This window comes from Festucalex cinctus, chromosome 19 (assembly GCF_051991245.1).
Source record: "Festucalex cinctus isolate MCC-2025b chromosome 19, RoL_Fcin_1.0, whole genome shotgun sequence".
Taxonomy (NCBI): domain Eukaryota; kingdom Metazoa; phylum Chordata; class Actinopteri; order Syngnathiformes; family Syngnathidae; genus Festucalex; species Festucalex cinctus.
In genome coordinates, this window is record NC_135429.1 from 10,842,064 (window position 1) to 10,858,895 (window position 16,832).

The 16,832-nt window shown below is 39.5% G+C and overlaps 2 protein-coding genes across 9 annotated transcripts in view; both read right to left on the reverse strand.

Moving 5' to 3' along the window:
- Positions 1-2,204, reverse strand: part of asb4 (ankyrin repeat and SOCS box containing 4) — a 14,952-nt gene extending 12,748 nt beyond the window's left edge. Inside the window, exons 1-4 of the mRNA XM_077508034.1 lie at positions 1,907-2,204; positions 1,597-1,804; positions 327-626; positions 23-265 (exon numbers count right to left, since the gene is read on the reverse strand). Coding sequence (XP_077364160.1) covers positions 23-265; positions 327-626; positions 1,597-1,804; positions 1,907-1,948 — 793 coding nt within the window. The 5' untranslated portion in view covers positions 1,949-2,204. The remainder of the gene's footprint in view (positions 1-22; positions 266-326; positions 627-1,596; positions 1,805-1,906) is intronic.
- A 158-nt stretch (positions 2,205-2,362) lies between these two features.
- ppp1r9a (protein phosphatase 1, regulatory subunit 9A) overlaps positions 2,363-16,832 on the reverse strand; it is a 45,966-nt gene continuing 31,496 nt past the window's right edge. For 4 of the 8 annotated variants that reach the window (XM_077508024.1, XM_077508027.1, XM_077508026.1 and 1 more), the window contains 14 exons: positions 16,020-16,155; positions 12,489-12,641; positions 11,592-11,645; positions 11,133-11,362; positions 9,430-9,526; positions 8,638-8,773; positions 7,313-7,392; positions 6,925-7,048; positions 6,339-6,402; positions 6,203-6,260; positions 5,468-5,590; positions 5,298-5,321; positions 4,975-5,157; positions 2,363-4,870 (listed from right to left, as the gene is read on the reverse strand). In XM_077508024.1, coding sequence (XP_077364150.1) covers positions 4,706-4,870; positions 4,975-5,157; positions 5,298-5,321; positions 5,468-5,590; positions 6,203-6,260; positions 6,339-6,402; positions 6,925-7,048; positions 7,313-7,392; positions 8,638-8,773; positions 9,430-9,526; positions 11,133-11,362; positions 11,592-11,645; positions 12,489-12,641; positions 16,020-16,155 — 1,627 coding nt within the window. In that variant the 3' untranslated portion in view covers positions 2,363-4,705. The remainder of the gene's footprint in view (positions 4,871-4,974; positions 5,158-5,297; positions 5,322-5,467; positions 5,591-6,202; positions 6,261-6,338; positions 6,403-6,924; positions 7,049-7,312; positions 7,393-8,637; positions 8,774-9,429; positions 9,527-11,132; positions 11,363-11,591; positions 11,646-12,488; positions 12,642-16,019; positions 16,156-16,832) is intronic. The other 4 variants (XM_077508028.1, XM_077508029.1, XM_077508030.1 and 1 more) reach the window with 4 other exon arrangements.

Below are 16,832 nucleotides of genomic sequence, written 5' to 3' on the forward strand. Positions count from 1 at the left end.
TCCAAAGACACTCGCTCCAAACCTGCTTTGTGGTCCAACAGAATGCGACAGACAAGATGGTGATCTTGGCTGTAGGTTTGCTCTTTGGTGTCAAAAGCCCAAAAGGCAGCAGTCATTAGGGGGGTCTCTTGGAAAGAATTAACGAAATCCACAGGGGCTCCGTGGGCCAAATAAAGCGCCACCAGTTCTGGAATCCCAAATCTGGCTGCAGTGTGCAGCGGTGTGTCCTCCTCATTGTTGTGGCTGGGTTGGCTCACGTCCGCACCTCCGTGAGGAAAAACAAGATATTTGCCTTTCTGAAAAAGTCCCCCCCCCCGCCTTCTTACCTTTGAGGAAGAGCAACTTGGCACATTCCACTGACTCTTTGGTGATGCAGTAGTGCAATGGCGTGTGTCCACTCAGGGACAAGCTGTTGACCTTTGCACCGTGGGCTAAAAGCATTGCCACACAATCGGCACTAGACACCTCACAGGCCACGTGCAGCGGCGTCTTCCCGTTGGGCATGTGGTTGACGGCCGCACCTTCCTGAAGGAGCACCAAGGCAGTTTCCACGGCGTTGTACATCACACACACGTGAAGACCCATAGCCCATGACTTTTCCAGTTTGTAGCCTGGCAGCCAATACCCTGTCACAAATCAGATTAATTTCTTATTTTGTTGATTCCCCTCATCCGAAACACCCGATTCAAACGACCTGGATCATTGTCAGCTTTTGTATAGAAATTGGTGGTCATGTGAATCAGGTATTTTGTAGGGATAACATGCAAGATAATGGCCCTCAAGGACCCAAGTTGGACCCCCTTCTTTTCAAGGTTTCTCTCATCCAAAATACCTGATTCAAATGATCAGGAGTGTTTTCATGCTTCTACAGAGCTTGATGATCATTTGAATCTGGTGTGTTGTAAGAAGTACATCTAAAACAGGCAGTGCAGATCCATATTGCGGTTTTCTGCCTCCAACACACCCAATTCTAATCATCAACTCAAATTCTGCAGGAGCCTGATAATAACCCTGATCATTTCAATCATGTGTGTTTGAGGAGGGGACCATTTAACACATGCCATTCAAGGGTTGTAATTGGACATTCTATATGCTTCCTTCCTCCGTCATACCTGATTCAAGTGGTCATTATCAAGTATCTACAGTACTTCAGATAGCCATTTGAATCAGGTGTGTTAGACGAGGGAAACAAAACATGCAGTACCAGGGGCTCTCAAGGGCTGGAGTTGGACATCTCCATTTTATATGCTTCCCTTCCTCCATCGCACCTTGTTCAAAACAACCATGATGAGGCTTCTGCAGAGGTTGTTAAGCTGGTCATTTGAATCAAGTGTGTTGTAGGGAGACATCTAAAACTGGCAGAACAGTGACTCTCGAGGACCAGTGCTCCCTACCTTTATTTTTCATCTTTCCCTCCACCAACACACCTGATTCGAATGATAAGAGCTGTACAAGCCTGACTCGCTTGAGTCGAATGATCTCAATCGTTATCAGGCTTGCTGATTATCTGAGTATTTGAATCAGGTGAAGAGGGAAAAGTCTAAAGCATGCAGGACTCCAGCTCTCGAGTACCAGAGTGTAAGACCTGTGCCTTACCTTGTTTATAAGACGCCAGGACCATGCTGGGGTCCTCCACTTCCAGAACAGTGTCAATGTCGAGGTTTTTGGTTCGCAGGATCCAGAGGACCTCCTGCGTGTCGTTGGTCTGCAAGGCCACCAGGTACCGTTGCTTCAGCTGCTTGACAGCCAGTTGCCTCGGGCTCAAGTTCTCCATTAACGCCTCTTGACAAAGAGGGCCCTCGCCCTACATGAGCAATACCGGCTGGCTCGGGCACAAACACTCTCCACACAGCATGGAGTAGATTGCGGATGAACGTGGGAATGATAATGAAAGATTCATACATACCCACATTGGAAGGCCTTCAAAGTTCCTATTTGGAGGCTGCATGACAAAAACAACAAAAGATCAAGAGCAACAAGTGACGGGGGGGAAATGGCATTCAAGTGAACTATAAATAGACAAGTGGGAGTGACTGCAGAACTTGAGCTGTCTTTGAAATTGGGCTACTGAGTTTGTTGTTACATGCTCAAAGCCCACTTTTTTTCTTTTTTTTTTTATCAATATGCAGTAAGTCAGAGCTTTGTGTAATTTTCTATACAGTGGCTACTCATAGCTTTGGTAATGCAATGTGATACAACTTACGCAGTACATTTTTGAAAATAGTATGTAGTGCAGCAGAACTTTTAAAAAGATGATGTCGCAAACATGACAGCAACTCATATCTCAAAGTATCACTACAAGTTTAGATCTTACTTATCAAAAGTGCTGCGCTAAATTGTGCAGGATGAAAGCAAAGACGCATCAGTGACAGCAAATTTTATTCAGTGTGACAGGGATCATAGCTGCCATTCCAAACTTTTCATAATGCAAAAAAGTAGACCAAAAAAAGGGGCAAGGTGGGCTGAGAGGAGGAACAACAAGCAATTGTGGCAATGATCTCTAAGACAAATATCAAATGAGCCCTTGTGGCCACGACTCTAGTTTGTTTTGGCCTGCCAGGAGCACCATTGTCTCATCTATACATAGTTATCGTCGTAACAGGAACTGTGCACATTCTCACAGTGAATCAAACAGAAAAGTAATTAGGATAGAAATAGTTAAATAATATATCATCGGGAGTTTATTGTGGCAGCGCATGGATGGATGAGAGAAAAAAAAAAAAACAAGCACAATGGAATGCTCTGTTCCTAAAAGCCTTCACATTTTAGCACATTTCATTCAGTTTGAATCAATAAATCAAATGATGTATGCAGAAAGGAACCTATAAACTTACAATTCCGGATAATCGTTCTTGGTTCATTGTCATTTGTGATCAGTTGACTTCTTATATACAGAAATAAACAAGAAGGGGGATATTATAAATATCTGTACTGCGAATGCGTGGACGCATCAAATAAAAGTTCCAATAAATAAACACCAGTTTTATCAACTACATTTTGTAAAACTGTATAACTGCTCACAGTAGGAAGGAATGAACACAGAACATCTTTCAAATAAATTGAATGTCCTTTCCAGTGTAACATCAAAGTATAAACTCTGAATTTGAATCATATGGCTGCCTTCCTCAGTATCATTTATAATATGTTTTTTTTTCAACAGGAAAAAGCATGTAATGTGTTTAGCGAATTAATTCAGGAAAATTCTCTAAAATTCTAAAGGCAGCGGTTGGGTATTTAAAAGGAATACAAAAAGAGGTCAAGCAGGTTACAAGCGACAGTACTGTATATATCAGCAGGAAGTATTGGTTGGTGGATTTTTTTTTTTTATGAATAGGTTTGGTCATTTACATTTCCCCATTAGTTTCCATTACACCCACTGTTTCACTTCTAGTATTAGATGCATTTATGCTGCAAGGGCATTGCACACGCTGGTGCAAAAGTGTGCAGCGTTTGTAATTCCAGTGTTCCCCTAAATTTAAATTATATTACAAAGTTCCAGTGTTTTCCTTTAACAGCAAAACTAAGCAGCATGGTGACACCTAGTGGTCGCTATATGAGAACTGCCTCATATATAGTCAATGTTCCATCGCACTACTCTTTTAAAATGGCACATTGGACATATTTGTATCAATATTCACTGTACAGGTTGATATACTGAAAGGTCCTGAAATATGGAAAACCATTTGGTTTATTCTAAATCGTTGATATCCAACTTATGGTCCATGTGCCAGTATGCACTTTGTCTTCACTAGTAAGACAACTTTGGCAAACTAATAGGAAAACTACTAGTTACTGGTAAAGCAAAACTGTACCCTCGTTGACAACTACCCTCAACTAGTACTACTAGCATCACTCTAAAAGTGTGTACTAATAGGCCAAAAAGCGGCACTACTAGTGTAAAAAAACTTGAGTCAAAGTAATTGTATTAATGCACTCTAGTAGTCCTACTACTAGTGAGAACAAAAAGCACACTATTAAATACACCTTAGGATAGATAAAGGTTATCAAACAGATACTTGTTTGATATCCTTGATAAGGGTGCATACCACATGCCTACTAGTTCGGCCTAGAAGTGTTAACTAGTGCAGCACAGTAGCTTTAACTTTATGGTAAGGTTTGTTGGCATACTAGTAAGCCAAAAGTGGCACTAGTAGTGGGCAAAAAAAAGTTTGCTGATAAGCTTCTGTATTAGAGCACCCAAGTCGTGCTAGTTTGCATAAGTGTCTTACTAGTGAGAACAGACAGCAATCTAGTACACAGATCCGAGGCGGGTTAGCATTTGAATAAATGCTCAAAACATGTTTCCATACTGAAAAAGGGATAGCGCAATAAGCTCTGAAGAGGATTTAGGATAAATATGAATTGTCTCTGTTACATATTTACTCTGTAGATGAATAAATAAACCCAATTTACAGCAACAAACATCGAAATAAATAGAAAAGAATAATTTCTCAAATACCTAAAAACACAGGAACGGTGTCAAATGAGGCAAAAGGAAAGGGCAAAATCCTGTAACCCAGCTGTTTGTTTTGGTTTTACTCACTTGGTGGTGAAAAAAAAAGTTCCCCAGCAGCTCGACTTAGAGCTCAAACCGACCTTGTATGAAGGCGTCCCACAGGGTTCAATCTTGGAGCTGTTGTAATTCGTCTTTGCAGGAACCCAAAGTCCTAAGAGTCTAACAGGATCGGGTCACTTGGGCGGCACTTTATCGAGCTTCTTTCTGCTGTTTCTCCGTCTCTTGCTTTCGGAGTTTCTCACGTTGTTTCTCCACTTTTTCATGGTCCCTCTTGGCCTTCTCCATCAGAACTTTCAGGTCTTTAATCTTTTTCTTGATCAAGGATCTATCCTGGGAAGAAGTTACTCCTAAGGACTGAAATCAGGAGAATATGAATAAGCATCCAGCACACACACACAGCACATATATTGAACCACCTACCTCCCTTAAAATTCTGGAATTTCTACAATGAGGTTTACCTTGAGCTCGGCGCTATCCAATAGTAGCAGTTTTTCTCCATGTATGTTTTTGGCAGTGAATTCTGAAATATGCTGTTCTAAATTGAGGCCCATAAGCCAGCGTGCCACTTGCTGAGAAGTCCACTCTGATACGCTGCAGTTCTGCCACTGTTGCTGCTTCGCAATCCATCCTCCTTCTAGGATCTGGTGAGCAAAAGTCCAATAGAAACTCAGTGAATAACATGATTACTTAGTTTTTCAGGTCTTCCTGTCTGCATTCAGCCATGACTTCAACACTAATCTAACAAGTATACGCAGTAAACGGTTACAGTTGCCAGTCTCACCTCATCATCTACCATATCCAGACTCTGCATGTGGCAGCACAGGAAACAAACCAAAAGTTGTAAACAATGCAGAAAGACAACAGCAGCACCTTTAATCCACTTCTAGCTGCAGATTATTTTTGTCCACATGACTCGTCACCCATGTGCAGCAATTTCTAAATGAGTGGTACCTCATCAGAAGAAAGCGCTAAGCTGTCGGCGTGTCCCAACGTTTTGGCTTCACCGGCCAGCCCGCTGATTTCCACGGAGCTGGTGCTGCTGCTGGCACTCAGGTCCTCGCTCAAAGCAGGTCCCTGGCAGACCACAACACACAATTATCACAATGGGATCCATCTGCAGGCAGCGGGAGGCTGACTGCGCTTAATTGGACGATGGGCCTCTGTTCTATTGACCTTTCCTTGGAATGTTATTGATTAGTGCATTTAGCTTGCAAATGTAATCAAGGCTGTGGGCTATGCGCTGCATGTTATAAACACAGGGAGGTTGAATGAAGAGAGCATGCATCAGAGTTTTCCGCTGATTATGACCATCTCTGATTGGCCAATTAATAAAGAGAATCAAAGATTAATAAAGTAAACGATAAGACTGCAAGGAATCAGAATTAACTAATTGGGATCAAAGTAAAGCATTGGAAAGTTAGTTCAGTTAAGACAACACAGTGTTTAAGCTTATAAGCAAATAAAACAGTGATACAGTAACAGGCAATATGAATCAGAAAAGAAGATCGGCAATGAAATAGGAGTCTGTTTAACACACAAAAAAAAAAAAAAAAAAAAAAAAAAACCTTATTACTCGTCTTTACAAATGTATCACCAGCAACCACATTAGGCACCCCTGTGACATTCATGAGAAGTGTCTACTGCTACACAATGTATTAGTCATTCATTTGTCCAGTGTCTGCAAACCTCTTGAAATTTTGCCTTGACTTTCCGAGGGCTGTTCTCAGCCAACGTTTCTGTGCAACTGCAAAAGAGTAGATACCAATGTCACACACACAAAAAAAATACACTGCACAACAATGTCACTCGTCAGTATCTTTACCCAGACAGCGGTTCTTGTCTCGGCTCCTCCACTCGTCGAGAGGGGCTTGAAGTTGCAAGAGAACCTGCAAGAAACACCAGATTAGATTTCTAATAAGCTTCCGTGTAAGATTTTAGCTACTATGTGCTGCTATGTAGACCTAATCAGCCCAGAGCCTTCTGTGTCTGTATCTCACAACATCTTTGCCCATTGAAATGAATGGAAATGCTATTAATCCATTCTAGCGTGTATACAAGGAGGCAGTCAAGCTTCTTAATAAGCTGCAGTTGTCTTTTGTTCTATAAAAAGGATAAAGAATATATCCTTATGATAATTGTAATAGTATCTACTTAGATATGTCACTGCACTATTTGGATTCAAACACTGCAAGACCAATGCTATTCGCTAGCCTGTCTGACTTTTTGTAGCTTTCCTAAGGCAAAGCTATGCTACTGTTTTGAATAAACAATTAGTAATTTCCATTTTGTTTAATTTGACAGCAAATGTTAACCAAGTTGAGCCCTTGTATCAAGAATGAATGATTCAGAACCAAATGCACTGAGATCGATGTAATCTGTTGGACGTTGTCTATTCGAAGCATTCAAACCTTCTTTTGCTCGTCTGGGGGATCCTTCTGCACTGGCCAGACCCCTGGGGACCACATCGTAAGATGCCAAAATACGACTGGAGCCAGAGCGACTATGACCTGGACTGCTGTGCCCATCTGAGACCTGAGAATGGAAAGCAAGAGGTGATATGAAGAGTCAACAAAAAAATGTAAAATACTCAGTGAAGCACCTGAGCAACATGCAGCAATTAATCCATCAAGTAAATGGATTGAGCACAGCTCATACTCTAATTAAATATAATACGGCAACCTTTATGGTATAGTAACTTTTGGGATAATGGTTGGTATTGTGACAAATAATACGTTTTGAGACATGTTATACAATAAGGTGGCTCTCGTTGAAAAACTGTGCGTTAAATTTACAAACCTCGCCCTCTGTGGAGCTGACGCTGTCCGCTCTGGAGCTTTTTACTTTGCTGGGTGAGTAGGGGGAGCCCTTCCTAAGTTCTGCACACGCACACAAAAGCAGTATAGAATTGATGGTATTTATCACAATGTGTCATATTTAGTATACATGAAAAAATGTATCTTACATTTGTTACATGTAAGTATCAAGTGTAATTTTCAGGTATTAGATCAACAGTTTCCACATATTTTATTTTGTATTAAAATGCAAAAAAGACGGTTTGTGGAAATGTATCAGAATAAAATCAAACTCGCTCAATAAAAAAAGAAAAAAAAAAGTGAATTAAGTAATCATAATTTACTGACATTACAAGGACAGACTGCCATGACACAAAGCAATTCCAATTTATAAGCGATCCTATCGGCACATTTCTCTCTTCTCCTCCCACGTACTCCCATTTCTCGCACGTCCCAGCTGTCTCCTTTGCCGCCTCATTTTTTAATGTTGCGTAATGGGCTGCGTCACTCAGCTCAGCACACATCCAGTCTCACCATTTACTCTGTCGGCAGTGGTCGCACATGTCACGCGTTGTGACATTGTGATACTGAGATTAGCTCAAGAGGAGCGCATATAAAGCAGATATCACAGCTTTAAGTTTGTTGTAAGTAGACAATAATTTGCCGCAGGGCCCCCAAAATTGGACCCTGTGGAACACAATACAAAAGTGCAGAAGTCATTTACCAACCTCTTTTTTTTTTTTTTTTGGGACATTTTGAATGACTTTTCCATATCTTCTTACCATAAAAGTAATACAGTTGGACTGCTCGATTATGGAACAATAATAATCACGATTATTTTGTCAATAATTGAAATCGCAATTATTAAAACAATTTAAAGAAAGTATATTTTTTTTTGGTACAAAACAAAATGTTTACACTTTTAAAAATATTAAGACCAATACAAAAAATAAAAACACTATAGTTATGTAAGTTCAAACAGAATTTATAATAATACGTATATATATTTAATTTATAATAATATACATATATCTATTTATGTTGGCACAAACTTGAAGTTGGAATGCAGCATGTGCACTGTGCAGTAGGACATCTCATTCATTTTCTGGTACAAAACAAGAAAATATTTAAATGTAAAAAAAAATATTAATAAAATTCTTTGAAGCGCTACAATTATGTAAGTCCCTTTTGGGTGAAACAAAATTTATTAAATTAGTTATTTTAGAATTTAAAATGTATAAATTTAACCAACTCTGTTTTTGTTTATTTATTTATTTTTGTGACATTTTCGAGATCCACTGCACTATATCAACACAAGGATGCACTGACCTCTACCTTGCGCTGCAGCTCTGCTGGGGCTGTGCTGCAGAGCATGCGGCCTCTCGGCGCCGTTGCTGTTGTTGTTGTTGACCTGAATGTTGTTCTGCTTCATCAACTGCATCAGCTCCGACTCCAGTGTTGCAATCTGTTGAGAGGAGGAAGGGGATCAATGTGAGTACGCTGCTGTCAGAACAAAAGCGTTCTGGATGACGGGCACTCAGGGAAACAAAATAATATCCCCAAATCTCTTTCCAGCTATAAAAGCTTCCAACTTTTGCGAAATTATTTCGTTTTAAATCATCCCCTAGGTGTTTCTTAAGACTGAGGTTAAAGTTGAATCCATTCAGCATGGCTTATGGACGTTGCTGCACTGGGAAATAGAAAAGACAGTTGCCGGATGACGTGCTCAGAATAACGAGCTGAACAGACAGTTGAGCAGACAGTAACGTTTCTGTTGTGTTATATTATGGGCAAAGCAAAAAAATAAATAAAAAAATCAACTTGACGTCTGACCACAGGCCACAGGGACACCCGAGCCATCTGCTGTCAGAGTGAACTGAGGGGGACAGTCTTGCAAAAATAAAGCACCCATGTGCAAAAAATAAATAAATAAAAAAATAAAAATAAAACTTTCTACAGGGATACGGACTATTGAATTGAAATGCAGTGCTAATTTGCTTGTCTTCTCAGCATCTTCAGGGGTTTTAGTGCATCCACTGAGGACCACTTAGCTGAATTTGACAGACATATTTAGAACAACTGCATGACGAGTCATACATAAACAACGAATACGGTCTTTACCCTGACTTGCAGTCCCTGGATCTCAGCCAGGTGAGCTTTCTCAGCCTCCTCAAGTCGTCTCCTTTCAGCATCCTCCTTCTGGACGAACTCGACCTCCCTGGATGAGGAGATTGAAAAGGGTTGAGCGGAGGAGTAAGTCAATTGGACGCAACTACCTCCACCAAGGCTACAAATTGGATAAGCATCAATGTATACACCTTCATACATAGCCATATTCTGAATTTGTCAGAATCTTGTTACAAGTAATGCATTTCACCAAAGTAATATACAAAAGAGTGTAATGGGGGAAACTTGACCAGACCTAATATGTGTGACATACAAATAAAACCTTTTGGAACAGCAAACATGTTTTGAGAGTATTTTTCTATTCGTGAATGTACACGTCTCTCCTGTGCAGACATCTTCGCTCCAGTTTGTCAGCTTCACTTTGGCCTGAAGGGCCAGAGCCAATTAGAGGCAGTCAGATTGAAGCAGAGCAGTTGAGGTTGTGATGGGCCTCACACAAAGATTGACAAGTTGTTCCGCATAGAAATGGGAAAGCCGCACATGGTGCTGAAATGGGATAAGATTCCGTGTATAAAAAAAGCAACTCCGCCTGACAGATGGGAGCGCAGAAGATATTTTCATCCTCTGCTCGATGATGCAAGCGAAGATTGCAGTAAAATAAATTCATCAGGCATTATTCATCCAACTACACTAAGAGTCAAGATGGAAGCAATGGCCTAATTTAGAAATATTATGTGTAGGAGTTATAGTACATATGTCGGTGTAATATGAGGAACAATTAGGACAGCAAACCATCACTAGAGGAAAACCTGCATGATCTAATATCTAATCATTTGTAAGAACGTAGTACTGGTTGTAACTACAGTATCTTATTTTGTTTCAGGAGGAGAACAAAATACTGGTGGAAACGCTACAAAAACTTAAGAGTTAAGCTTGTATATTCATAAATCAAAACAGAACAAAAAAAAGCAAACATACATTACATGGAATTAAACTACTGTATAGATACACTACAATTAGATAGGTAGGCAAAAGGTAAAAACCATATAACTTAAAAAAAAAAAACATAATTACTTTAATTATAAATAATGTTTTGTGCACGTACAGATTATTATCAACATAAGGTTGTCATCCTTTGGGATCATAGTAAAGCACTGTTCTCAAAAACAAATACCTGAATTTTAAATAGTTTCAAGGTGATTGACAGGTTATTCTAGGTGGCATATGAAAAGTTGGGTCAAACCATTCTGGTATGGGGAAATGCTGGGTTTTTAGGACACTGAAGTTCAATTGCCAACTGAATATAAAACTTTTTTTTTTTTTTTTTAATATTTAAATATACTTTTCAAATGTATTTTAAAATGTCATGTACCCCCTGGAGTGCTTTCACATACCCATATTTGAGAACCACTGTACTATAGTATCGGAGCATTTTTACGAGCTCAAAGATAGATTGGAGAGATCCCACCTCACCCACTCTACTAATATGGTAAGCAAGTACTATAGAAAATGGACGGATTTCACTCCGCCATACTGCCAACGTCCCATGTTAATTAATTAAATAACCAAATTTTTTTAAACAATAAACTTAAAGTGAGCCAATTTCCCACTGTCCTGGTCCATCGATTCAAACAGGCATTCTTTCACACTACAGTATACACACAACATGGACCTTAAATCATTAATGTGTCACTCACTTTTGCTGGAAATCTTTGATAAGTTTCTTGGCTTTGTTGTACTTCTTCTCTAACGTCTGATACTGCGCCTGTGCCTCCTTCAGGTGCTCGTTGACCGTGTGGCACAGGGTCTGCGCCTCGATCCAGTAGCTTTCCAGCTTCAGCATCCTTTCCTTGTTCTCCTCGATGCTGGCCTTCAGCTGGCTCTTTTCCTTCTCCCAACGCTGTTTCTCCCGCTCCACCGAGGCCAACTGCCGGAAGATGGAAAGATAATTCAAGAAATTCGCTCAATTTACAACATGGATTTGAGAAGACATAATAATGATAACAATAATAAAAACAATAATAATCCAGCAGACACATTGACTTAAAATAAAAAAAAAATCTGAATACATGCCTCACATCTAGCATGCATTTAAAAACTTGTTCCATTGCCTCCGACATCCACCTTAAGTCACCCTGACAGTCCTGTTGACTTACCTTGTTTTTGAGCTTCTGGATCTCGGCCTCAGTAACTGTGTGTTTGATCTGGAGCTGTTGGGAAAATGAGAGGATAGAAAAGGGGAGAAGAGAGTGAGTGAGTGAGTGAGTGAGTGAGAGGACGGTCAGATAATCAAACGCTTGGCTGCGCAAGCTCGATACAGTGTGACGGACCGAGGCGGGCGACCCGGTCCGATTGCAGCACCAGTGATGACGTACTGACTCATAGGCAGGGAAAAAAATGGCGTTGAGATTTAGAGCCAGTAAGAAGACTGAATGAGAAAATATTTCTCAAAATTGAACATTATTATTTTTGCATTATACGGTAACGGTATGTATAATGATCCACTCAAAAGTCAAACAGTTGGCTCTGGAACAACTTATTTTGTTAGTACAAAACACAAATATTATGTTCTACCAATTGTGTAAAACATATGAAGAAAAAAAAATGTTGCTGCACAAGTAGGAAAATGTGTCCAAAAAGTCATCCACGTAATCCTAAAGAAACATAACATGAAGTGGGATTAATCCATACACATCTCCTCAAAGCTGTGTAGGACATATTTGCTATTTGAGCTCATCTTGCCCTGATTAAAATGTAAAACTCAGCAGCAAGTTGGAGCAATTGCCAGCTTTCTGGATCAGTGAAACATGAAACTGACAAGTGTGAATGCATTTGCACAAACAGGAGGAAATATTGCACACTCAAATATGTATTACTCTAATATCCTCTGCTGTATTTTATGAGATTCACAGACAGCGAGATTAAAAATGTACATTTTTCCATTTTGCCACTGCAGTGACACATGCAATGCAATTACATCTATTTGTTTGCAGAGAGAGTGTTATATAAAGCAGTGGAGCAGTTAAATCAATACAAGAGGGGTTGAGAATTACCTCTCTGAATTTCTGGTACAATATAGTGGCATCTAAATCTGAGGGCGACAAGACCTCGTCGTTCTCGGGCAGGTCAAACACTTCGATGTTCTTCTCCTCGCTCGCCGCGGCGGGCCCCGCCTCCTCGTCATCTGTGGCGTACTCACCTGTCTGCTTGAAGAACAGAAAGGGTAATGTCAGTAAAAAGGAAACTTCTCAATTTGGTCGAAGTCCAGTTATAGCAGTAGTCGAATTCAAGAAGTTAAACACAGATACAGTTAGGAAAATGTCAACCCCTATTTAATTTCTGTACTAAAAAAATAATCTTGTTTAGTGTCTTATTTCTTGAACTGGTGAATTTGGGGGTTTTGTTGACTATAATAGAAAATACGCAAAAAAATAAATTCACTCCTCTGTACATCCAACAGCTTTTCTTGTTAAGTCTACGTTTCAGAGCCACCTGTCAAAGCTCTCCCAAAATTTCTCATCTCCCCCTGACATCCTCTATTCATTTGTAACTTTGCATAAGTAATGCTACTTTAATGCGACCACCGTGTAAAAATCTAGATAACCCACTTAATGTTCCACAAACCTTGTCAGATATGAATTGATCTGACAGCTTAGTGAGCTGGAATTGTCATTTCTATCATAAATACACTGTGACAACCTTGTTTTTCCGGACATGTTAAATGTGCCACAAAGAGAGGTCTGTCATTTTGTTTTTTTACTTTACACTTTTATGAGATTAGTTATCACATCATTAATAAACACAAAACTAAATGTGTTTCCTACATGTACTGGCCGTGACCATGAGGTTGCATGTGTTCCCGAGTTGTTAAATCAAACTGGATGAAGAGAAGCGTCGTCCATTAGCCTTTGAAACCGAGCGCATCGATCAATTAATTGATTTGGCCCGTGACCAACAGTGCCTCACATGTCCAAAGGAGTGAAATATCTCGGGCACCTATGTAGCATCACGCAATGAAGTCATTTGAAATTGTAATTATAAAAAAAAAATGCAAGAATGCTCAATTTAGAGGTGCTTATTTAACATCATTGTTTTTGGCAGTGACTTTTTTTAAGCAACATGAGTGGGTGATATTAGGGATTATCATCTTTCTAAAGGCATAATCTTTCCAGCATCTTATATAAGATTGAGCGTGTGCAACTAATGAAGTGTCCAGTGAGAGTCGAGTACAAGCGTAAGAAATAGTTTATACCTCACACCCACACATGTACTATACTCCTACACGTGAACCATTTTTACAGCTCCAAATGAGGTCATTGCTTCTATGCTAACACTCAATGTATTGACAACGATTTCCAGATGAAGCTTTATCCTTTCTTTTTTCTTAATTTGCAAATTGTGTATCCCAGCAGGATATGCAGGTGTACCGTGACTCGGATAACAGGCTTGAGTCCCCTTTTCCTACAATAGTCTGGTCTGTTGCCATGGTTGCAGCATCCTATATTAAGTTCCCATTCAGTGAAGGGGGAGCAAGACAACACATAGTAGGGCAGTTCTACATAAGTGTGATGAATCACCTTGCGCCACATTTACAGACGTGGGGGAATCCATGAACAGAATGGCAACAAAAATGCAACTGGTTGTTGTTTGCAGCAACACAGTGATTTTCAGTACTTAGCAAAATTTTTGAAGTGGAGTTTCCTGGGGGATTGCTTTGACTCTTTCCCCAAAATTGAAGACTGTGTGTGTCATGCATGCATGTTCCTATTTAACTGACAGATGGCCAAGATTGAGATTGATTACAAATAATTCCACTCTAAAGTGTGCATGTGTCATTTATTGCTCACTGAAGGACTTTCTGTTTCCCTTGGGACCAGATGCCAATAAAGAGCCATCAGTCACAGTCATCAGGAGACTGCGCCTTCATCCCAGCCCACCCGGGGAGGGAATTGCTGGAAAATTTATAGCCATATTAATATTTAATATTGATGAGCTCTACTTATTGCCCCTTAGATCTGGATAATGGTTTTGTTACGGTTTATCCTACAAAGCTATGAATTAACGCTAAGTGTATTCGGAAGCAGTTTAAAATCTTTATATAGACCAGGATGAGCAACTTAAATGCTGTAGGGGGCAACATTTTTTCTTCAGTGCTACTGGAGGGCCAAATAGGACTACTTCCTAAATGACAAAAATGCTATTTTAGAAAAACACGTGCAGAATACATGCTCTTAAAAATGATCATTCAAGGATGGCACATTGAGGTTTATGCTGTATATTATTTCAACTCTAGAAAAATTATTAAACCTAATCACGTTGTAATAGGGCAGCATAAGATTCAGTTTAAGCACAAGTCAATACTGCCATCTAGTGGTGATTGGTGATATTACAACTTAAAACTACATTCACTCCCATACATTTGAAATGAGAGAGAGTCCTTATGACATAAGGCGTACAAGTGTGTAAAAAAAATGAAAATAAGAACAAATATTAAGCAAAGGTGTGTTTCTGTAAGAAGTGTTAATTTGTGGAATCATTTTGGTTCTGACCTCAAAAAGATGCAAGTCAATTGCAGAGTTTTAGAAAAAACACGTTTAAAAGCAAAACTCAAGAGCATTATTTAAATCAGACATTAGCTAGTAAAATTGCAGAAATGTAATTTTTTTCCGATGTACCAGTATGAGTGTAATGAAAATTATATATGTGAGTATGAGGATGTATTATTGTGTATGCCTATAAATTTCATGTACATTACACTTTTGGCAAATGTACATATGTGTTAAAGTGCAGTTGTATACACGAGCAGGATTACACATTTTCTTTTATTGAAATGTATTCACTGTGTTAATAATGAAATAAGTCAAAAGATACAAAGAATAAGGGATAGGACTAGATTAGTTCATCTTCTTCCTACTCCCTTTGAACATGTAAACTATCAAATGATTGCATAAGTCAAGTTGGAACTTTACCCCCCCCACCCAAGACTAAAAAATTATATTGTCTGGTTGTGTTGTTATCCTGCTGGTGTTGTGAGACAGTGGGAGGATAAAGGAAGCCAGGTTCCTTGCATGTCTGAAAGTGACTGTTCTGTACATGGCATCCCACTCTCACAGTGCCAATTCTCCACAGGACTTTAATTAGAACAGGCAGTGTTTCATGCGTGTGTATATGCATGAGATTATGATAGCACTTGGGATAAGCCTCCATGGCCCGGAGAACAGTTTCTTATGCATGACAACTCCCATTGCACTTTCCAGACATGTGATGGGAGACTTGATGGAGACATGGGAAGCGTGATGAGCGTGAGCCTACAGAGTCCGCCACATCCATTTGTGTGACCCACTAGCACAAATCAAATTTCTTGATAAATGGTAAAAAAAACAAATAATGTGTAAAATAGCTATTTTCTTAACTTTTTTTATACAGTTTTTACTAACATTCAAAGAGCAATGCTGAGTGATGCTGTTGGAGATATGATTGTGGACTTTTCATCAGGTCGGTTGCTATTTACAACCACTGCCTCCTCTTATGGGTGATAGCCACACTCCTGTCAGACAACAAATCATACCAATAGTGGTCATTACCTCGTCATCATCTGCGTCGTACTGTGCATACTGCTGCTCCAGGAGCTCTCGCTGTCTCTTCTCCTGCTCCAGGGTCTGCTGGATGAGTGTGGCCACCTCGCTCTGCTGGCCTGGTCGCTCTCGGCCAATGACAAACCTGCACAGAAGCCAGGCCAATGAACCACTACATCACGATGAGGCCTCCATCAAATAGAGAAATTGTGGTAACTCATTAGTGAAATGTCCTCTTTCTGTGCTGTGGGTGCAGATTTCAATGGCCTGCATGGCTTTCACAGTGTGATGAAAATCACTTGAAACACACATAAATCCCGTGAAGAAAAAAAACACACACACACTAAAATAGTTACAGCTATAAACCATATAGGGGCAAAAAGGGACCAATCCAATTTTTATTTTTTTAAATTCAAAACAAAATGGTCTATCAAACTATAAACTCACAAAACAATCTTAATTTGGGTGTTTTTTGTGCAAAACAAACCTTTTTTTAAAATAAATAAATAATAAATAAAACAATAAATTGGAAAAAGGACATGTTAAATAACTACTGTACTGTTTAAAATCCAAACAGGTTTAATGTATGATAATTATTCATCAATCCGATTCCCACAAGCGTGTCTGTGTTGATAAATTCACACATAGTTTAGCATGAATTCAAAGAACATAATTTTATGAAAACAAATGGTCTCGCATCAAAGATAATTTTGTGAATTTGAGTGTATTTTTTTTCTCTGCTCAAAACTAGGCTACGATTGTGTGAGAGCATGATGTCCCAGTGTCCTGTCTGTGTTAAACTCAGCTGGATAGCTCCCTTTA